At 41.3% G+C, this 23,870-nt stretch overlaps 1 protein-coding gene across 3 annotated transcripts in view; it reads left to right on the forward strand.

Annotated features, from left to right (window-relative positions):
• SV2B (synaptic vesicle glycoprotein 2B) overlaps window positions 1–23,870 on the forward strand; it is a 506,854-nt gene that overhangs the window by 195,693 nt on the left and 287,291 nt on the right. For all 3 annotated transcript variants that reach the window (XR_011201358.1, XM_069222743.1, XM_069222744.1), the window contains one exon: window positions 5,831–6,745. Coding sequence is in view for 2 of the 3 variants with exons in the window: in XM_069222743.1 (XP_069078844.1) it covers window positions 6,202–6,745 (544 nt within the window). In the remaining variant the exon portion in view is untranslated. The remainder of the gene's footprint in view (window positions 1–5,830; window positions 6,746–23,870) is intronic.

Raw genomic sequence — 23,870 nt, forward strand, 5'->3', positions numbered from 1 at the left:
TGTAGCACAAAGCTCAACTGCTGAACTGGTTTCACGTATGTCTGGGATTACTGCAAGTAGAAGTATGGAAGAGCGGAGGTGTCTGGAAGGTTTGAGAAAAACAATGCCATTTTAAGGTATGCTGGGATAGTGTTATATAGTGACTTGAAAGTGTGGGTGAGGAGTTTGCATTTTGAAAACTTGTGAATGAGGAGCCTGTGGCGCTCCTTCAGGGGTGGTGTGATGTGAGTGGGGTCTGGGAGGTTGAGAGTGATTCTGGCTGCCAAGTTTTGAAAGGTCTGACCCCAGCACAGGGGCGTTCCTGTACTCCAGCTTGGTCTGGACCAGGGCATAAGTGACAGTTATCCGGGTGCTGATTGGGAGCCATTTGGAAATCTTCAGGTTATATGAGGCAGTGATGGCATTGACCTGGGCTGTCATTTTGAGTTTGCTTTCAATGATGATCATGAGGTTTTTGGAGTGGGTGATAGGGATTGGTCTTATCTCTGTATCTACCAGATGAAACACCACGGTGATGTGCTTTTACCGAGGATCACAACTTCAGTCTTGTTGGTGCTCAGCTTTAGACAGTTGATTAGATGAGTGAGTGGGTGACAAGGTAGTAGTAAATTGCTGCTAAGATATTTTCCTGAGATCTGAAAGGATGTTGTAATGGTAGCCATGGGTGATTTCTTCACTGCAGGAACCTTAAGACCATTTGATGTGGTCTATTAGGAAAGTGAAATAGTGAAATATCAGAGGGTCAATTTATGGCACATGTTGCTCCTGAGGCAGCCACAAGGGCTACTTGGTCAGCCGGAGACCAGAATCCTAGACATCCTTGTGTTATCGCACATACAATCCTTAGGAAACTATAAACTTACCATCACACTCCTACATACTGCATTATTCCTGGATTATTATGTATGTATAATTAAAACACATCAAGTGTGGGTGAATGCACTCTGTATTGAACTTACAGATAGTATATGTGAAAATGTTCTGAAGTATTTGGATACAGTTTCCAGAAATGTCAGGTTTAAATTTACACAGGTCAACTATGTACAGTGGACCTACTTTTTCCAAAGTAGACTCGCTAAGATATATGTTGGATTTCATAATGGATGTCCTAAATGTATGCAACCCTATGTCCAATTCTATCACATGGTATAGAACTGTGCCATAATACAGGCACAATGGAGGGAAATTGTGGGCATCATAAAAGAAATGATTAAGAGAGAAATTCCTCTGATGCCATTGCAGTGTTTACTGGGCCAATGCCCAGGATCCAAACTCTCTACACAACAATGTATGTTCATAGACCTAGCACTGATTTTTGCTAAAAGGAACATAGCAATGAACTGTAAAGCACATGCTGCACGTGTTGCTCTTAAACTGATGCTGGATTTGGTTAACTGTACATGGGAAGGAATTTCAACTCTACTGGCTCTCAATAGAAGATGCACCAACACCTTCGGATGTGGGGGGTAAATTACTAGCAGGGTAAGAAGTGAAATCTAATGCTCGTCCTCGTTGAGGTTTGTGGTGAGAGCACATATGTTGCAATATTAATTTCTATATTGACTGTTTTGTGACATACATTACAAGAAATAAATGCAAGCTCAATTTTGGCCATGGGTGCACGGTATATGGTCAGTCAAATGTAGGGGGGTTGTATTTTTCTCAGTTTATTGAAATATGCAGTAGCACTTATATTTTTCGTAGCACACAGTGGTTGTCACACTTTTTGACATCCTAAGGCTGTATTACAGAAAGGGCACTAGGGGTGCCCTAGGGGTGCAATGGACATGTGCTCCCACTTTGTGTCCCCCCCAGGGCACTTGGTATTACAGAAGGGGCAGCAGAAGCTTGTGAAGCCCCTTTTGTAATGCAGATTGTGCTGGCACACATGTAGTGCCCAAGCTATCTCATAGGACATTCGTTCTTTTGCAGGGGGGTTGGCCCCATGCAAATGAGGCATTCTGTTTACTTCTGTGCCTATGCCATATTATAGACATCGGCACAAAGGCAAAGAAGCTGTCAGGAGGTCACTGAAAGTGTGCCACAAAACGTGGTGCAACGTCCGTGTACACCCTGATGGCAGGCCCTTGGAGCAGGGGTGAAACGAAAGCTGAGGGCCCCTCCTTGTAAAGTACATAGAGGGGCCCCTCTCTGGATTCAGTCAGGAACTGTCAGGCCAGGGTACTATGCTGAGGGAGCCCCCCCAGAGCTCAGGGGCTCCACGCACAGCAGGGGCTGCGGGGGGCCTATGTTCCACCACTGCCCTGGAGAGGGGTTCCCATGGATCTCCCAGACATCTCCTTGCAAAGGGATCTCTAATTCATCTTTAAAGTTCCCTATTTAAAGCTACTCTGGGGTGCAAGCAGGAAAAGTGCACACTACGCATAATAGGGCCCAAGATGTTCTTGTAATTGCATTGCTCTTTCACTTCCAAAAAGTCCAAAAGAGTACGATTAGTAAAAAAATTGAAAGTCTCATGTGGTTAGTGCACTGTAGAAAACACAGACGCTCACAAAAACCTGGGTTGCAGATCGCTCACCCTTCTTGCACTCAGACACCAGCCTTTTTAGAATTGTGGGCTGGATGTGCTTGGAATTTTCCTTCACTAAAAACTGACAGTAGCTGAGCGAATGACACACAATTCATGCAGGGCATCAAACATCCAAAAACTGGGCAACAGCTACTAAACCCAACTGGGTTATGTTACATACAACATAAGTTGTGTGTTCCAGGTCAAACAAGAAGATAGAGACTCAACTCTTTTATTAATTAATTGCCTCTTTGCCAAACAAAGAGCGTTACAAAGACATCTAAATGACAAATGAACACATACAAGCACTAAGGCATATTCCTTTGTACCAACATATTTGTAACCAATAATTTACAGCCCAGTAGTGGTCCAACCACATATCGCGACATCACTCACAATTGCCACATACTCACTCTCTTGTTTCTGGCTCCTGTACACCAAAAGTGCCATCATGTTGGATGGAGAACTTGATCTGTGATATGTTTTACTAGCAAATTCCAGATGGTTGCCAGTGCAATTGATACTTGCCGAAAGCTTTACTTCACTGGCATGTGTTTTTGGCCTCCCCATTAACCAACTGAAAAACAAGTTACACTGGACCCTCAGATTGTCATTCTATTGGCAAATAACTCGGCTTTGAGCATTCCCATTTTGGCAGTATGACAGGCATGATCTGGTCACAGATACCCTTGGAATTGGCATGATTGATACAGTAAAGGTAGATGGAAATCTTCGTACAGCAATTAGCAAAAAGGTCTGGTGTGCCGATTTTACTTGCAGAGAAGACGTGCTGCAGTGAGTACAAAAGTTTAAAAAAAGATATAAGTTGCAAAATTGTTTACATATTAAAGATATGTTCAATGTAAAGCATTTGAGTTTCCTTAGGGCTAATTTCATCAGTTTGGCGAAGGACTACAATTGTTTCTATAGCACTAGGGTACACCTACTTATTCAGCTTTTGTGCAACACTATCCTTCTTCAGACACTGTTAGTTCAGCATAGCCTTTCTTTGTAAACCAGAAGGTCTTATCAAACAAAAAAGGTTATGGTGAAATAACTGCGTCTGAAGATTGACAGTGAAGCACAAAGTCTGGGGAGGTCGGATGTTTCCTATGTGTGGTTAAAGTTGCACTAAATGACAGGAGGTTTTGAAAGTAGAACTCCTTGGGGATACTGCTTTTCTTCCAGGTGTTAGGTGAATGTATTGGCCTTGGTAGTTTTTCTTTCCAAATTTTGGATCCGATGACTCCTAAAATAGATTAGATTTTTTAACTATATTTTCAAAATAGGTGGAGATTGCAAGATTCTTCAGACATATAATACTTTTTAATTGTTTGTGTGAATTGAGTAAGTGCCTTAACTCTCCTACCCATAAAAGGCAGCTTCATCTAAGGTTAAGAGCAAATGGATTGATGGAAAATTACACTGGCTTGTGAAGGAAGGTATTTTGAGGCTGCATAGGACTGTTGACCATAAGATGACTGGGTACCTGTTTCTTGTCTTTGTGAGGAGAGGATTCCTGTGCTAAAACATTCCCTGGGGTGGATGGAAAAAATGAAAAAAACCTGAAGATGGATTTTGGAGCACCATAGGATTGCGTGCAAGCAAAAGATACATGTTACGGGATTACTATGAAATGGAGGTTAATGCTTAGTATATACAAAAAGAACCAAGGGGAGGGAAGTTCAGAAGGATTTACCAGAGTTGTTGTTTTCCCTAGTGATGCATGTTGTAGGCACGGGTTGTGTTGCTTTAGATGGTTGGTCCTAATGCAGAACAGAGGGCACAGAAAAGGATGTGGCAGTGATGAGACAAGTGAAGTTATGAAAGAAAATTAGATATGTGCTAGTAACTCTAGTTTCATCTGATGAAAGGGTTCCCTATTTATTTCTGGATCATGAAAGGAAGTGAGAAGATCTTTGGTCCAGGCATGTCAATACTACAAGATCGCTCAATATCATAACATAACAAAAGTAGATACTGACACCTGGTGTGACCGTCAGGTCTTGGGTTTGAATCCAGACCTTGCCAAAGCAGCCTTTCACGCTTTTGAGGTTCAGTATTCTTGTGCCATTAATTTGTATTATTGCCACATGTTATTTCAGCTTGTAATTCTTGCATAAAACTGTATTATAAAGCGTTATGTGGAAAGAAATATAAGGAACACTGACATTGACTACTTCACAAGTTGGAGGAAGCTGGAAATTGAGCTATGTAATGGTGTTCAGGAGAGCCTGGTAAAGTATCCTGGAGTGATTGGTGTTTGAAGCTACATGATGATGCCGATTCGAAATTGTGTGGGGTTTCTCCATGGAAAAGAAACAATACGTACATCAATCTGGCGCAGAAGTGTTCTGCTAGAGGAAATATTTGTCGAATTTCTCATTCTGATTATGACTGTGGCACGTGGCATCTCGTTTTTGGTCTTCAAACATCCCAAAGTGTCAGTGGTTTGTTCCTAAAACTATTTAATAACTAATTAATGAACGTGACTAATAGGTGAAATGTGCACCTCGAAACCTTGACACATTTTGTACTTTGTGACACCAGCCGTCAGATCGGTCAACAAGATTATGACTTTATGAAATATGTGTTTGCTCGTTCAAATGGTGTCATCATCATTTCCTCCTTTTCTAAGGTACAAACAATCGACCCAGTCAAACCTTTCTAGCCCTTTGAAAGTCAGCTCTGCTGAGAGAGCAGTTCCATTCTAAAAATTATCTTCTTTTTCTGGTCACAATGTGTCCAGGTGTCAAAAGAGGTAAACGGAGGACAGTGTTATTCTTTTTATAGAGCTCCTGGTCCGTGTGTTCTATGGACTTTCCATTTGCCTTCTATCGATTATTATTGAATTATAATCCTACTTCCAGGATTTTTACTGGGCAGAGTAGGGCACTGAGTTTTCACGCAAATGTCAATACATTGAAATTGCTTTATTGTACCTAGAACTATTCAAAGGGTGTGGCATTTTGACAAATAGACTGATTTCACAGAACTTGAAGATAACAGACTTCATTCATTGCAGGGGCTCATTTAACTACATTTTTATAGTAATATTCTACACTTTCAAGTGACAGTTCAAAATATTGTGAGACATTTACAATATTGGAATAATGATATAAAATTCCCATTCAATTCTTGCTATACAGCGATTTTCACAAAAGCTTACTGAATATGAAACACTGACCCACACTGTCTTCCTCGAATATTCTGTGATATTTCAAGTACAAAAAGTGGCATATGAGGTAATTTATTGATTAGTTTGTCGTTGATTAACATTGTTTCCTCTTTATATTTCAGGGTGTGGCTATCCTCTTCAAAATGAATCAGGGAAACCTGCCAGCAAGCAAGCACTTCTGATGCTCAGAGAACCTAAGATACGTTTTTTATCTGTGCGTGTACGGGTGGGATATCCTGAGACTTATGCAAAGCAAAAAACAGCCAGAAGAAATAAAACGCTGAGGCCCTGGTTGAATACACAACTGAAAAAACCCACAAACTTGCAATAAAGTTCACTGGTGTTCTCCACGTGCTCCAGAAAGAGTTTTAATTCCTGTCTATTTAGTTCATTAAATGTCTGCGACAATATGTTTGTGTAGTGAAAAATAAACATTACCAACTAGATATACACAGCATATAGAAGTAAAGAATATACTGTTCACATCTTCAAAATGGATGATCAGTACAGAAACAATTCACATTACTCTCAAGGAGGAAAGACCAGAGGCCGAGAGGTGAGAAGACAGGCCAGTAATCAAGGAATGGGCGATTATAGCAGTTATCAGGACAACACTTATGGTGGTTACGCACCCAACGATGGTTACTACCACAGTGGGGACGATCCGAACCAAGAAGAAGATGCCCAGAGTGATGCCACCGAAGGTCATGATGAAGATGATGAAATCTATGAAGGTGAATACCAAGGTATCCCACACCCTGATGACATCAAGTCCAAGCAGAAGACACCCGCCATGGCAGATGAGTTCAGAGATCATACTGACATAATGGCAGAGAGGATGGAAGATAAGGAGCAGCTGGCACATCAGTATGAGAACATCATTCAGGAGTGTGGGCATGGGCGCTTCCAATGGACCCTTTTCTTCGTCTTAGGGTTGGCTTTGATGGCCGACGGTGTGGAAGTATTTGTAGTGGGGTTTGTTCTCCCCAGTGCAGAGAAGGACATGTGTTTATCCAGCTCAAACAAAGGGATGCTAGGTATGTCACGTTTTTAATTATTTCTTACCCTATGTAGAGACCACCCAATATGTATAATGCTACGTCGACCTTGAAGATATTTAAAGCAATTAACTGTCAATATATTCAGAAAATGATAAAGTTAGAATGAACATATACAATTGTTGTTAGATGAGTGTCAAGTAAATACTTATGGAATATGAAGTATCGTGATGTGCTGAGATACGCTAGAGTACTGAATAATGAATCTTTTTAGAACATCAATGGAGCAGTGGGAATTGTTTCTCTGTGCTCACACAACTTTCAATTGATTTTCCATTTCCTGGTGCAATCCACACAATAACCTAATGTGAAAGTCTGGTTTGGAAAAGTAACACTTACATCTGTTCATTGCACAATAGACATACCCATACATTTATAATGTATTTTTCAGAAATGTTATTTTAATTTGTGGTGGACACGACTTTCCTGACTGCTGCCACAGAATAGTCACATGTGGGTAATGGCACAGTCAATAGTACAAAAGGTTTCCTAGTGCCTGATTTATTGTTTGTCGGATGGGCAGCCTGTTGCAAACTTGATACATTTTCCATCTGCCTTATTATAAGTATTCATGTAATAAGGCGGGTAGGATATGTTTCACTGAGGTGTGACTGAGTATTTATGTGCCAAATTCTAAATCAGTCCCTTAGTGCTTTGTGCTTACTGAGACATAATCATGTTCCCCTAAATGTAATGCAGGCATAATGCCAATCCTTTTCCTGCCCAAAATGCTAGCACTTTCCAAAGGTGTCAGTAAATGTCAGTTGTGTTTTTCTCCAGGCCAGTAGCTAAATTCTGTCTCCCAGGATGGGAATTAGCAGACTTTCAAAAATGACTACCATCTTTCTTATCAGAAAGATCCCTATTTATTAAGCTTGTAACATCCAGGTGTCTAACCCTCACTTTGCACAGTCCTTCTCGATTCCAGGTGGTGCTCGATATTATTATACATGCACATGGAAGCACTAGTATCAATCACACCAATGGGCAGCATTGCCATCCACCAAATGCAGATGACATGCAGCTATGCCGATGTTTCTCAGATCAAACAAACTCTTAAATTTACAATCATGCAGATAGATAGCCCACTTCTCCCACAAAATGGTTCAACTGCAATCAAAAAATGGACGAACAAACTAGATTCAATTGAAATACACATCTGTTTGTTCTGCAAAATCCTTGTGGAGTCACACATGTCAATAATTCATCAGATTAATGGGCTTTACCAGACATCCCAGTTCTAACACTACATCTCTGTAAAGAGTGGCAGAGATACTCAGACCTTTGCTAGAGTTTCTGAGTATTGCAGGCATACTTTCACTCCTAGCCAAGATCACATAAGAGGATCCTCAAAATAAACCCATAAAAAGGGACTGAATGAGTCACCTGTGTGTGGAGAAAGCAACAAAGCAATGCAGTAAATAGAACACCGATTTCATACTTTCTATCCTTCAAGAAGGAAAACACCTCTCCATAACCGGCCCACCATGAAGCGTCCTGAGCTCCAAGAACCAGACTCCTTACAGAAAACAAAACAATAATTACCAAAAGTGTGGTAAATTCTGTTAAGGATGAACGGTCTAAGCTGCACCAAGCAGTATTGCACCAACAGAAATTGAAGACATAGCTTCTTTCTAAAATGCCATATAGAAAGTGATGATTTCCACCCTGGTACCATAATGGAACAGACTATTGTTTCGTAAGGTACACAGTGTGCCATCTTGAAATGGTAGAAAATTTGTGAAGCAGGATTCCCCCTCGCCTTCCATTGTGGGATGGGCTGAATGTTCCTCAAGTATTCAGCCCACGTTCGTTGAAGAGGAGGTAACACTCTGAAGTACTATTTTTTTTAGGTGCCACCCAGGATTGAGCTAATGGTTTGCCTTTCAGAAGCATAGTCTGATATCTTTGTGTGGGGGTGAACCTCCTGAAATAGGGCTTCCTCCTGCTTGCTGTCTGGGATTTAGATGATTGTTTGTTATTCAAGTGCACTCTGATTCTTTCAACAGACAATGGTATGTGTAATCCTGCAACAAAGAAAATGTATTCTTTGTGTACCTCTATTGTGGCTAACCTGGCAATTAGTAGAGAGACATGTTAATTTGTACTATGAGGAATGTTGTGTGGGGCTGAGCATAACCAAGGTATTGGTAGAAACACCAATACCTTATGTATTCAGTTTACAGGTGCAGCTGAATATCTACTCACCTTATACTGAGTCAAAAACAAAAAAGTGCATGATTGATGCAATTTATTTGTATTTCTCTGCTGTAGTCAATTTAATACAATGAGATGAAATTCTGGTTTTGAAATGTAAACTTTGCAGCAATTCACTGCACAACAATATGGTCGGATATATTGACATACTTTTTGGTTGTTTTTTATACAGGCCCATAAAGGGAAAGTGTATTTGCACTTTGTGTCAACTATAGTGTTTTTGCACATTGTATCAAATATATCCTCCCCACTGGCTGCCAGAAACCACTAGTGCTATTCAAGAACGTACATAAGCGCTTTCCTTTTGCAAGGTGAAAGCCTGAGTTTAATCACTATTTTTTCCAGAAATTGAAACATCACAATTTCTGAAAAGACCTCACATCAGTCATGCAAGCCAGTTCTTTATCCTGCTGATGGGGAAACCTCAATATTTGCAGGTCTACCTAAATACTTTAAACCTCTTGTTAAATAGATTCTGAACTATGCAGCTTACTTGTTAAAGAGAGCAAAATAATCTGCCCATATCCTCCCTTTTGTCCAAAACCATTCACTTCCTCTTGAAGCTTAATACTATATTGTAATATAATAATAATCACTTAATATGCCCCTCTCTATTATGTTTTTCGTACTTTTTGAACACCATTTACCTTCAATCATTGACCCTTTCTAGTTGAACATCCGAACCCTCTACAGGTCTCCAGGAAGCAGGGATTCTTTCTGCAAAGACTTGTACAAAGTCCTTAATTCACTTACACCCATCACTTCCCCTATTGTCTTGGAAGAATATAAGCAAGTAATCATCTGCAACATACTTTCTTCATGCAGCTGCTTTCTTACCTCTGATTACACCTATATATAACCAGGCAAACCATTAGACTAGATATGGATCTCCAACACACAGTTGTACTTCCTACCCCGTTAACCCCTCTCCACTGATCATGATATAACTGATTTCTCCTTAAGCAGCTCCTGTCACCCACCCTATCTCTACTTCCTTGTTTTCTAAAAGATAACATTCTACTACTTCTCTTCTCATGTTACTGGGCCAAGTACACAACAATCTCACTCCATAACTACAGTACACACCACTCACAATATTTAATCAGAACCTCCTACTGACTTTTGACTATCAATGCCTTATGTGCATACTCTCTCTCACACTCTCTCGAAAGATGTCAAGACCTCAGCCAAGGAGCATAACTAAATAATAACTTTTTCAGCCTCACTGCAAATGCCTGGCTTGCACAATTAACAACCTGCTTGCTCTGCCTAAAATAAATATTCCTGAACCCTTTCTCTTTGCTTTGAACTTTGCAACCTACAACCCTTCACAAATCACAAATATTGGGCACAACCTTGGCTCATCATTCACTTCTTTCCCTTACTTCTCCAACATCCCTACCACACTTCAAAAGTACATTTTCAACACAAGGATTTACAACATTGATATGTTGAGCCTTTGTATGTTAAAATTGCACATAATTTTCTATAAAGTATTTCATATGTGTGAGAAACTAGATTGTTGATTGAATGGGGTGTGAGCCCTGGTCAAGCAGCAATCACAAATTATTGTCGGGGTGAGGCATAAGCCAACCCTAAATTAACCTATGCTCATTCCTCTGGTAGCTTGGCACAGAGATGTCAGGCTTAGTTTATAGGCAATGTGTAAAGTATTTGTGATAAACACCATATAAAAAGAAGCCCACATCAAGTTAGAAAACTAGAACTTTGTTTGATAAAAAAAAATAAGACCAAAAAGACAAAAATCCAATCAGTCGATCCAGAGATATGCAATTGTAAAGATTTTAGTGAAATTAGTGCCATAAAGCACGAATCACCAACAATGGATATCGAGTTGCACCGGCCCGGGACAAAATCACAAGTTGAGGCTGACTGCGGTTTAGTGAAGGCCAGCTACAGGATCCCATATAGGCCTTTTGAACAAAATACTTTAAATCCTGGTCTGGGAAGCATGCGAGGATCTGTGTTGAAGGTGCGTCACACAGATGAATTGACAAATTGGTCTGAAATGCAGCAAGGTTTCAATGCGATGGCCTGCGTCATCTTCCTGAATCCTGTCAACAGGGCTTGTGATGTGAAGTATGACACGAAGGATGCAGCCCGCAGCCGGGCGTTGCATTGGTTCCAAAGTGCTGCAGAGTCCATTGCTGTTGTCAAGGCTACCATTGATGTGGGATGCGATGGCCTGCAATGAGGATGCATCACACAGTTACGGGTATGATGGGCTGCAGCAGACTTGCAGGTCTTTGTGACGGGTCCAGTCTGCGCAAGAAGCAGAGATACATCAGTTCTGCTTGGGTGTACACTATGCAGCAGAGGAGAAGCGTTAGTTTCACTAGATCCACAAGGGCTGGCAGAGCACCTTAAGCCCACTTTCAAGAGTCCAGGACTGGGGTGGTACTACTTGGCAGAGTAGAAAAGTAGATGGAAGAGTCCAGGTGCAAGTGCAAGGTAGTTGGAAACCTGTTGCGTACAACTAATTATTGGAGTCACTCTGGCTTCTGGCTTCAGGAGATGCAGGTTCATTCCTTTTCACCCAGGCAAGAGGGCAGCAGGCAACTGGTCATCACAGCAGGACAGCAGTTCCTTCAGAGCAGCAGTTCAGCAGAGTCGCTGACCTTTAACAGCACAAATGTGCATCTTCCTGGCAGAGTAGCCACAGGTCAATCAATCAATCAATCAATCAATCAGGATTTGTAAAGTGCGGCCAATCACTCCACAGGGTATCCAGGTGCTTGCAGGTCCCGGAGAAAGCAGTGAAAACAAGGGGAAAGCAAGGAAAAGACACAAAAAACACAGGGGAAAAAGCAAGGAAAAATCAGCGAAAACTAGGGAAAAGCAAGAAGGCACACAATTAAACGGTGGTAAAGCAAGGAAAAGGTAGTGAAATGAGGGAAAAGCAAGAAGAAGAAACACATAAAATGGAGGGAGAAGCAAGGAGAAGAAAAGAGCAAGAGTGATGCAGCAGCACTGGGAGTGCAGGCCCTGAGACCAGGTCCAGAAGTGTACTGAAGTAGTGGTGCCTAAGGTCCAGTATATACCCACATGTGCGTTTGAAGTGGAAAGTAGGTTCTAGAGGCATGCCTTTGAAGTGCACCGGTGCCCTGCCTTCCTGTCCTTTGTTCCAGTCAAACTACGGGGGTATTAACCATTTGCATGGAGACAAGACAGTCTATTCAAGTGTAAGTGGGGTTGTGCTCCTCCCTCCCATCCTACCAGTAATGGTCCATTCAGGCACAATGAAGCCGCCCATTGCGTGTGGCTGTTAGGAGGAATACACAAAGCCCAATTGTCATTCACACCCTGGAAACCTAGAGACAGGCTGAACCAAATGGCTAAGGCAATGAAATGCCGACTTTCTAAAATTGGCACTTTCAAAATTGAAATTTAAAATCCGACTTCACCATAATTTATAATTTTATATTCCAATTTCAGAGACACCAAAACATAGCTGCTCAACTGTTCCCAACTCCAATTGTATCCTGAGGGAAAGGTAGGCCTTGCAATACTGAAAGTGGAATGTAATATTTTTTCGCTACCAAGATATGTAAAACTTAAAAGTACATGTCCTACTTTTTAAATACATTGCTCTGTACCCTCTGAGCTTTCCAAGATCTACCCTAGGGATGATGTTTATGTAATAAAAAGGAAAGTTAGGCCTGGTAAAAAGTTTACTTTACCAGGTCAAAATTGCAATTTTAAAACTGCACATACACAGGATGCACTGGCTGACCTGAGAAAAGTTGAAAGTGTTACTTAAGTGGTTGGTACAATCAGTTCTGCAGGCCCCCTCGTAGCATATGATTTACAGATCCAGGGCACAGGTAGTGCCATTTTACAAGGGAGTTACAAGTAAAGTAAATATGCATGTTAGCACTGGTTAGCAGTGGTAAAGTGTGTAGAGTCCTAAGGCCAGCAACACGAAGTCAGCTAAAACAGAAGGTATGAAGGCAAAAAGTTAAGGGAGAAAGCACACCAGGGCTAACTAAGTTTTTTTGTTCTTACTGTTCTTAATCTCCAAACAATAGCTTATTTTAAATTTTCTGTTCTATTCACATTTGTTTGTGTCTCCACACTACCGATCTATTGTCCTATGTATGGATGTCTACTTCACCTTATGTACAACATTCTGGTTTAAAATGGTGATTATTGTCAAAAATAAATAATTAAATGAATAATGAACTACAGAAATAAAAGAATTAATAGTTTAGTTTTGGGAATGGCCCTCTCTGGAGTGTTGCCCACAAACGTATTGCCTTTTCCCTCCACAGCTGGGCTTGTGAGTTCCCTCTAGTCAGCCACATACAAAGGGAGCTTAGGTGTAACTGATGGGCCATCAGCATCTTGGTGGCCTTTCCTGGCAGGATGGGAAGGAAGAGCTGGGCACAGCCTCACACTTACACCTGAATAGGCAGGGTCCTGTCCCCACACAAAGGACTGCTTAACCCCCTTTAGTGAGTCTGGAGGCATGACAGAAATAGAGGTCCTCTGTGCACTTCAAAGCCTTTCTTTGAAGTCTCTCCCACTTCAAAGGTACCACTGGGCGTAAGAACTGGACTTCTGATCCTACCAATTCAGTACACTTCTGGACCTGTGGACACTCCGCCAGGATGAAGGACTGCTGTGCTGCTGCTACAAGGACTGCTACTCTGCTGGATTGCTGCTCTGGAACAACTGCTTTCTTGCAGTCCTGACCTGCTGCCTTCTGCCCCCCTTGCCTGGGAGACAAGGACTGGACCCACATCACTTGAACTCATAACCAAAAGGACTCAAAGTGCATGCTGGCTTGCCTTCTGTTCTTCTGACATCTTAGATGCACAAAAGACTTCCATCTCATCAGCCACAGCACCTGGGCTGTGCCATCTGTGAGTCTTGCCCTCTCAAGTGGTGCCAATCCAGTCGTGAGCCATTGGAAGTGGATATAAAGTGCTGCATCAACTAGAATCCCGCATCAATCCATTGAAGCCGATACATCCCAGCTGCTGCTAGGATCACCTCCATTTCTGGTGGATCTCTGACTTTGTGCGGCTTGGAGCTGACACATCACCTGCATCCCAAGGATCAACAGCAATGCATTGCCTCCTCTGCTCCTCACATCTCCCCAACGTCGATGCAAACAAGATACTTTTTAGCACGCCAAGGCTGGTTCCTGTTTCTGATGGACGCTTCATTATAGTCAGCCTTACTTTTCAGATGTGATCCCGTCCTGGACGACCAGATAGCCCTAGTTGGCTATTCATGCTTTTAAGCACTGCAATTCAGTTTAATGTTTAAAGATTCATATCTCATGTTCTACCTGTTGGATGTTTGTTGTTTTTGTCTTGTTTTGTTCAATACATTAAGCTATATTTTCCTAACCAGGTATGATAGCTTTTTGTGTGGTGTTTTCATTGTTTTACTGTTTGAAGTATTGCACAGATACTTTACATATTGCTCCTTAAGTTAAGCCTATGTATTTATGACTTACCCTGACTAGGATTATGGTTTCTGTTTGGACAGGATGCATAGTTCTGCCAACCAGAAACCCAATTTCTAACAGTCTGCCAAAGGATTTTTACCTTCTACTAAAATGGTCTTTCTGTGAAGGTCTCCCAATTTTTCTGTTCACGACTTACTTCATCTTATCTACAACCATGGATGCCCATGGCTACTTACTTTCCACTACAATTATCATAATTATTTTTGTATGTGATACTGCCTGATTTTCTGTTAGCCTATAAAACGTATTGAAACAAAGAATACCAAACGTACTCTGAAACATTAGTTTGAATAAAAGTATCTAAATCCAGATAGTAAGGATAGGTAGCCACTAGATGAAGTCCAAATCCTTTTAGTTATGTGCAGCGCAATGAGTTCTTCTGAGTTTACAGATTCTTTCTACAACAGCCAACATGTGTTTTGTCTCTACTGTGATTTTTTCAAAGGTTAAGGGTGTATAATAAAGAATATTTTACAGTATAAGCTATACAAGATTACACGGATCAGTCTCAAAAACCTGCACCACTTGAAAAATACATGTGCATAGCCAAGATGTAAAAGACAAAAAAAGGAAGGAAGGAAGGAAGGAAGGAAGGAAAAAACCAAGAGGATCTCAAAGTGCACTGTGAAAAGAGTGAAAAGTAGAGCTCAAAGACTCTAATCAAGAAGACTTCTCAGTACCACCATGCAGGTGAGGTGAAATAGGGAAAAATTGGTGTATGGCCACATGACCAATAAAGAAGCCACTCACAAAGTGTATTAAAACGTGGATGAGATGAGTGCAAAAATGGTAAGTGAAAATTAGAATGGGGTCATACATGAGGGTAAATTGACCTAATGGTAAGTCAAGAACCGGTCCATATTAAATATTTGGGTAATCCAAATAGCCTATAATGCGAGTCTGTAACCATGAAATGCAAAATAAACATTAAGTAAGGGGACCAGAAGCTACAATACCTAGTCCATAAATCTGTAAGCAACCCACCAAAAGATTGTCATACCTACCAGAAAAGAAAGAATGTAATACTCCTTGAATGTATAAACAAAATCTGTGAACAGCAACTCAAATCTGTTGCCTAATACCAGCCTGCAATTGAGAGAGCCATATTTAATAAGATGTATTGGGGCATGAGCAATGAAATTCAGAAGCGAAAAAGCAGTATAGGACAAAATGCTCACTGCAACATATAAATGAACAAAGTCAGGATTCAAAAAAGCACCAGGACCATGAAATGTCCTATGAAAATGAGTAAAAAAGGGGATAAAAAACAGTCAGTTAACCCATATTAAAAAGCATAATAAAATTAAATGAACAATTACACCCCGTAAAATGCCTATAAGAGGCATAGATAATGTCTTTACTGAGTATGCTTTTTATTATGGGTTAATTGAGTATTTTTATCACCTTTTTTACTCATTTAGATGGGACTTATCATGGTCCTGGTGCTTTTTTGAACCTTACCTTTATTAACTTTATTGGGGCATGAGGGTATGTTGCAGTGGGTATTTTGTCCTATGCTTTGCACCTTATTAAATTTTGCTTTCTCAATTGCAGGCCAGTATTAGGTTGGGTTGCTGGACACAGATTTTGTTTATACAGTGAAGGAGTATTACATTCTTTCTTTTTTGGTAGGTACAACAACTATTTGGTGAGTTACCTCTAGATTTATGGACTAGGTATTGTAGCTTATGGTCCACTTAATAAATGTTTATTTTGTATTTCATGGTTACAGGCTTGCATTATTAGCCATTTGACTAACCCGTAAATTTAAGATAGGTGCTGTTCTTGACTTACCATTAGGTCAGTTTGCTGTCATTTAGGACTCCTCTCTACTTTTCACTTACCATTCTTCCACTCATCTCATCCACATGGGTTAATGCACATTGTGAGTAGTTTCTTTAATGGTCATTTGGCCATACACCATTTTTTCTGGTTTCACCTCGCCTGCATGGTTGTGCTGAGACATCTTCTTGATTAGTCTTTGACCCCTCCTTTTCACTCTTTTTACGGTGCACTTTGAGATCCTCTTGTTTTTTTTCTTCTACATTTTGGCTATGCACAGGTCCTGTCATCTTGTATAGCTTATACTGTACAATGCTTTTTGTTAAACACACTTAGGCCCTCATTACAACCTTGGCGGACGGGGGAGAAGTGGCGGTAATACCGGCAACAGGCCGGTGGAAAACAAATGGAATTATGACAATGGCGGTAACCGCCATGGTCATCCGCCACTTCTTCACTTCGACTGCCAGGGCAGTGACGACCGCTGGCCTGGAGACTTCGGTCTCCAGCCCGGCAGCCGTCACCAGACCGCCGGCGGTATCAGGACCCTGCATACAGCCATGGATTTCGGGTGGTTTGGAACTGCCAAGAAATCATGGCGGTAGGCACTATCAGTGCCAGGGAATTCCTTCCCTGGCACTGATAGGGGTCTCCAACCCCCGATTCCCCCCCACACCCCATTGCCACTGCCCAAATGTGGCAGGACCCCCCTCCCCACCCCCAACATGCACAGACACACACTCCTACACGCACACATACACTGCAACAACACATACCCGCATACATACAGACATGCACACAGACCGACCTGCACACATTTCCCACACACACAACACCCCCATGCATGCACACAACACACAACACCCCCCACCGCCTCCCTTAACGGACAGTCAACTTACCTTGTCCGTTGATCCTCCGGGAGGGGACGGGACCCATTGGGGCTGCTCCGCCACCTGCTCCCCGTCACCAGAACACCGCCACACCGAATCATGGAACGTAATTCGGTGGGCGGTGTTCTGATGACGGGGCGGTGGAGGTGGAGCAGCCTCCACTTCCCCGCCGACCGCCAGTATGGCTGCTGGCAGCTCTCCATCCAAAAAAGGACGGAGGGCTGCCAGCAGTCATAATACGCCGGTCGAAATGAGGGCCTTGAAAAAGTCACAGTAATGACAAAGCATGTGTTGGCTGTTGTGGGAAGAATCTGTAAACTCAGAAGAACTGATTGCACTGCACACATATAAAGGATTTGAACTTCATTTAGTCATATCCTATATAGCCTTTCTATCTGGATTTGTAGACTTTTATTTGAACTGGTGGTTCAGAGTGCATTTGGTATCATTAGTGTTTATACAAGTTCAGTGTATCCAATTGGCGCCTGTGCCTTTGGTAGCAAGGCTCTAATACCAATACGCACCTTGTATATATTTTTTTCTCCTTGTTGCATTTTACATTGCTCATTACCAGTTATACCTATGCGACAGGAGGTGCGATTGCGATAGCGATACCACTACTACCGCCCTTAAAGATTTTTTTGAAAAAAGTATTGTACTAACATTGTGGGGAAGGCTCACAGTCCAGAAAAACGTAATGAATGGACAAATATTGTTAGTAATAATGTTGATTATTAATAATGATGATGCTAATAATGATAATAATTGTATATTAATAATCACCAAGTAGATTATTCAGGGATGGTCTCATTAATCAAGCTATAGGTTAACCAAAAAAAAAACCTCTTTTTTTCGTTGTTATGATAACATCAATGGAAAGCAATAATAAACATATTCAAAGTATGAGTATAAATAATATCGAATTCATTATCTTAATCAACGAAAGTACGCAGGAAAAAACATTTGAAGGAGGCCTGATTACAGATAATTAAAGGAATGTTCCCAACTCTCTGCGAAAAGCCGAGTGATGTGTTAATTGTCTTGCCAGGAGCAAGCCGCAGAAAAGGTATTGACGTAGAACATACTTTTTTTAGCAAAATGACCCATTTGCAAATAAAAATACTAATTCACAAACATTTATGTTTGTGCAAAGTGCAAAACACTCATAGCAATAATATGTTGGAAATTGAAAAGTTTGGTACGAGCAACCGGTGACTGACTGCATTTCTAATATTTCCATTACATTTTAATTTGGAGAAAAACGTTTTCAGTCAATAGTATCTTTACAAAATACATCCCCCATATTTTGGGGCCATTTCTAGTTTAGGTTGATGCATGTTATCCTACTCCATACATAGAAAATCTTGTCATAGGAAAAATTGAAGTAAATTTTCCGATCACAAACTTTTCCATGAACTTGGCTTCCTTTAGGAGTACTGCTCTCACTTGAATTTCCTGTCATTGGCCCCTAATTTGGTAGTCCAATTGTGCCTATGCTAAGCAAATTACTTGCCTATACCAATCTTTCTCCACACCATTTTGTGTCAGTCGCATACTAGATGCCCAATACAGTTCATCCAAATTGTGTTTGAATATTTTATAGATGCTAATTTACATTACGGCATTGCTGGTAATTGAACATCATTTTTCACATGAGCTGTTTATGATGAAAACATTTGCTCTCATTCATTAAACAAAAATGTGACAAATCTTTGTAAAAAGAACCCATTATTTACAGTAGCAATGCAATGGGATCCTCTAATTGCAAATGTGTTTAATGTGTCCACTGAAATTAACATATGGCTGGTAAACACAAGCAATGTTAAAAGACAGGAGATTAATCACATTAAGATGTTTTTAATTATCCGCAGGGGACCTCTATGCCTGACAAATACAACGAGGACCACATTTAGGGTTGGGTAGAATGGGACGAATGTCATAAACCGGTGGTCCTCCCACCCCGCCGAAACTGTGGTTCCCACTCTCTCTATAGAGGAAAAGCAGTGCTTAATTTGTAAATAAAGAGGTGCTGGTGCTCAAAGCCCTTCTCTTAAACACGAGACTGCTGTAATTAAATCTGCCAGCACTGAATACTGAGGCAGCGTAATCAGGAAGTCATCTCGGGCCTCTTCAATCCATTTACAGCCACTCCTTGCCCCTTCGGCTCATCCTGCAACTTTCTACTTTCTCCCTTTATGACGCTATTTAGTTTTTTCTTCTTCCATCTTTCCCATATGTGTCTTTTGCTCGCAGCAAATGCTTGAGCCATAAGAATAAGCCCCTGCTAGCTAACTAACTAAGTGCCAGTGCTCAAAACAGGAAACAACAAGCACAAATTAAGCACAGAGGAAAGGGAACTGCTGGGTTACCATTAGTGGAGCCTCCGCTGGTTCTGTTGCTAGTAACCCCTTGCCCAGTGGCCAATTCAATAGACGAAAGCTGGGTCACAGTAAAGGGCATCCTGGCCTATTAAGGGCGGGGCAGCAGCATAAGTTGCATGGCAAAAGGAAAATGTTAAAGTGCTCCAGTGCACAGACAAAGGCTCCTGCATGTCGGGCCATTTTCTTTTTGTTCAGAGGAAAGAAAACTCCCACTTTTCAAGTTTGTTGTCTTTGGACACAAAGGTTTGCAAACTTATAGAAATTTAGCACCCGCTCAGCAAATGTCATTGCTGTAAAGGCACCCACCACTACAGGCGATGAGGTAAAAAAATGGACTCATTGAGAATGATTTCCATACCGTGCCTGATATTTGGAAACTTACTAAAGTAGGTATTAGGTGCAAACATAAATCAGCATGGTATTACTAGATATACACACAATGTACACACACTCTATCTCCCTCTCTCCCTCTGTCTCTCGTGCTCTTTCTTTTTTTCTCTTTTCATGAAATTGTGGGTTATGAGGACCTGTCCCCATCCTGCACTTCACACTCACTCAGACACCATATGAATGCACTACTGTGAGAACTAGTTTATTCATTATAATGGGGGTTAACCTTTTTTTTAACGTGTTCAGACTGCTTTGTCTACTGGGAAGCACTGAAACATAATGCGGGCGGTTGAATAAACCCATATTTTCTTATAAATGGTCACCTACAAAAAATAGCGGTTTGCTCGATGTTCTGGATGTAGTATTACAGGACGATATTGTGTCACTCAATACTGTGACATACACCGCTTTTACGTTTAGAGGGAGAGGAGAAACAAGAGAAGTCCTTAAAAGCTAAGTGTTCAAAACAGTTTTTAATGTTTGTGACTACACCATTCAGGGTTAAGGTTTATTTTGGATCTTGACATCACTGAACCCTATTAGACAGTGCTTGGACTTCCAAGTTTTAAGTAGCTGCTACAATAAATATATACACTGATACTTAGCCTGCTCCTTACTTTCAAGAACTAACCTGCAGATTCAACTTTAGTACACACTCCCAGAAGTAGCTTAACTACTGAATAGAAATGTCAGTGTCATTTTAGTCAAGGGAGACTACTGACGGATATTTAGGGCATATCAGGAGGGACTGTAAACACATGCTTCCTTCTGAGTCCCATGCATGGTGTGGCTTGTAGTTCGCTCTCTTTCTCCTTCCCGCTCCCTGTCCATAGGAATTATAAAACTCACTGGCAGCTTTTATCCTACTATCTGCTGCTTCTAGTGTGGTGGCATGCTCCCATCACCTTTTTGTTATTAATGTAAAGCCCTAAGTAGCCAAGGGTCACTTGCTCACTGTGCCATATAATTCAAGTTATACCACTTTGATGAGGCCCAACAAGGCCAATACCGGACTGGGGTTGCTTGTGTTCCTTTCCAGAGGGGTCCCTGCCAAGCAGTTTGCAATGGATTATTCCCATGAAGAGCAGTACCAGTATTGATTTGCATAGGTTGGGCCTTTGTCTAGAGTGGCACAGTGGTGAAAAATGGTGGACTGGAATGCTAACACGAAAAATTGCCAGAGGTTAGACTATTTGCAACCATTGTGAGCATTTTAAGTATTCCACCAATTTGTGTGACTGATCCTCACTCCCAGCATAATTCTGATGGAATGTCACAATGGGAGAGGTGGGGTGAAAAACTCACGTCAAATTTTCCAAAAGCAAAGCATAACAAGCTAGTTCTAGCCTCAGAGAGAGTTTTGTAGATAACTCACAACTTTTGGAGACCGGTTTGAAGAAACAAGTGCATCCCATAAATAATTCTGCTGAACATAGGGATCAAGAAGGCACAAATTACTATGGTTCATGGGAGCCTCATGCAGATGTACTGCTAGTATGGCTTTCTCGTCCCAGATGCCAGATGTAGATATGGATCAATGAAGCTAAGCACCCATCTTGTTGCTGTTGAAGGGCAAGGCCAGCTTCAAACGGAATTCTTGGAAAGGAAACCTAAAAGAGTCAGGCCCAAGAACACAGATGACAGCCTGTTCATACTTAATAAAACTGTGGGAACAGGAGTGAGTTTGAATGCAGAAAGAGAAGCAAAGCAGGCGAATCTCTAAGAAATCTCTCAGGTGTCTGAGTGATACTACTCAAACAAACATTTATTTATTGTTTATTGTATAAGAAGAACGCTTTCGAACATCAATGAGGTCAAATTGATTGAATTTCCGGTGCCAGACTGACAGCAACATTTCTGTCACATTGAACCTGTTTTGAGTCTAAAACATAGATGTTAGGTGTATGTAGTGACACACGTCATTAAGTCAGTCAAACTATCGTAGTGGAGGAACACTCGTAATCAAATTTCAGGCTAGAAATATATAATTGTTGTGGTCTAATTTACATAATTTGTGGACTGATTGACAACTTTTTCATTGGCAGATTGATGGCTTTTATTTTGAGAGAATTCTCTCACATTTAAAAAATTTAGATCTAGTCACTTTTGACTTTTGAAAAATCTTACCTTCACCACACATAATATTACTTCAATTCTGGTCTTTCAATATGATATTAGACATAACTTTGTATGTGAATATTGGAAAACGTCTTTCCCCAAGTACTGAACTAGAAGGCTTGTGTATTCCTTGTCTGGCTCAGAATGACAGCTGGGTTGTTTGTGGTTCCCCACCAGACAGTGACACAAAGGGAGCTGGGGTTTAGCCTGCATATCCTGATGGGCCATCTGGGCTAGAGGGGAGGGAGGAGTGGTTACTTACACCTGAAAGGACTGTGCCTTCCCTCACACAATGCAGTCTCCAACCCCCGGGTGTGAGTCTGGAGCCAGGCCTAGGCAAGGCAGGAACTTGTGAACAACAGAAACTTTCCTTTGAAGTTTGCCTACTTCAAAGACAGAAAGGGGTATAAGTAGTGGACCCAAAACCCCAGATTTTTAGATTACTTTTGTATTCAAGAGGAACATCTGCCAAGGAGAAGAGCTGAAGAGCTGCAGGGGGAGTACTGCCTCTTTGCCTGTGTTTGTGATGGTGCTTAGCTGGGTTGGCCTGCAGTTGCTGCTTCTGCCTTAAAGCGGACAACGACTGGACTTTGTGGTATATTCCTGCTTGTGAAGTGTCTTCAAGGGCTTGGGCTGAGCTTGTCTCCTGTTTTGAAGTCTCAGGGCCATCAAAGGCAACCTCTGCCGGCACCTGGACTCTCTGCTGAGACTCCTAGCCTGCCAAGTGGTGCCCACTCCAATCCCTGGGTCCTTGAAGGGTGAAGCTGGTGGAACAAAGACTGAAATCCACGTACAGGAGCATTGAGGCTTAAATTTCAATGTACCACCTGCAATGCAGCTGTATAAATGACGCACCACCTGCATTGCGGCTGGGAAATCAATGCATCACCTGCATTGTGGCTGCAAAAATGACACAACACCCACTTGCGGCTGCTGAAAACAAAGCAACCCCCATGCAGCACAGTTCTCCATCACCATGCGTCCGGATTGCTGGGCATCAAAATCAATATGAACCTGTCTGGATCCGAGGTGTCCATCTGGAAATCAACGCAACGCTCCCTTGCGGAAGAGAAAAATGATGCATTGCCTACCTGTCAGGAGAAGAAATGACGCACAGCCTCACTTGCGAGTAAGGAATTGATGCATTGATGACTTTTCCGATGCACGCTCACCTGTGCAGCTTTAATTTTTGACGCAAACTTGGTATTTTGTGTAACAACAACGTCTCTATTGTTTTCTATGGACTAAGATTCTTTAATTTTTAAAATTCATAACTTTACTTGTGTATGTTGGATTTTTGTTGTTCTGGTCTTGTTTGATGTAAATACACATTGTCTATTTTTCTGAGTTTTTTTCCGCAAACTACGTACTTTGTGTAAAAACAACATTTCCATTGTTTTCTATTGAGTAAGAATCTATTCTTTTTAAAATTCAGATCTTGACTTGTGTATGTTGGATTTTTGTCATTGTGGTATTCTTTGATTTAGATAAATATTGCCTATTTTTCTAAACTGGTGTGGGGTCCCTTTTGTAGTGTTTTCAATGTATTACTGTGTGTGTTGGTACAAATACTTTACACATTGCCTTTGAGATAAAGCTTGAATTCTTGTGTCAAGCTACCAAGGGGGTGAGCAATGATTATCTTAAGTGAGTATCTCCCTTGACCTGACTAGAAAGAGGATCCCTGCTTGGACAGAGTGCAAACTGACTGCCAAGAAGAAACCCCATTTCTAACAGGTATCATATTAACAAAGATAGTACAGGGATCAATCTAAAAGCTTTAGTTGGTAAAACATGTTAATTTTTACCCAAACACTTTCATTATT

The sequence above is a fragment of the Pleurodeles waltl genome, chromosome 3_1 (genome assembly GCF_031143425.1).
Source record: "Pleurodeles waltl isolate 20211129_DDA chromosome 3_1, aPleWal1.hap1.20221129, whole genome shotgun sequence".
NCBI lineage: Eukaryota > Metazoa > Chordata > Amphibia > Caudata > Salamandridae > Pleurodeles > Pleurodeles waltl.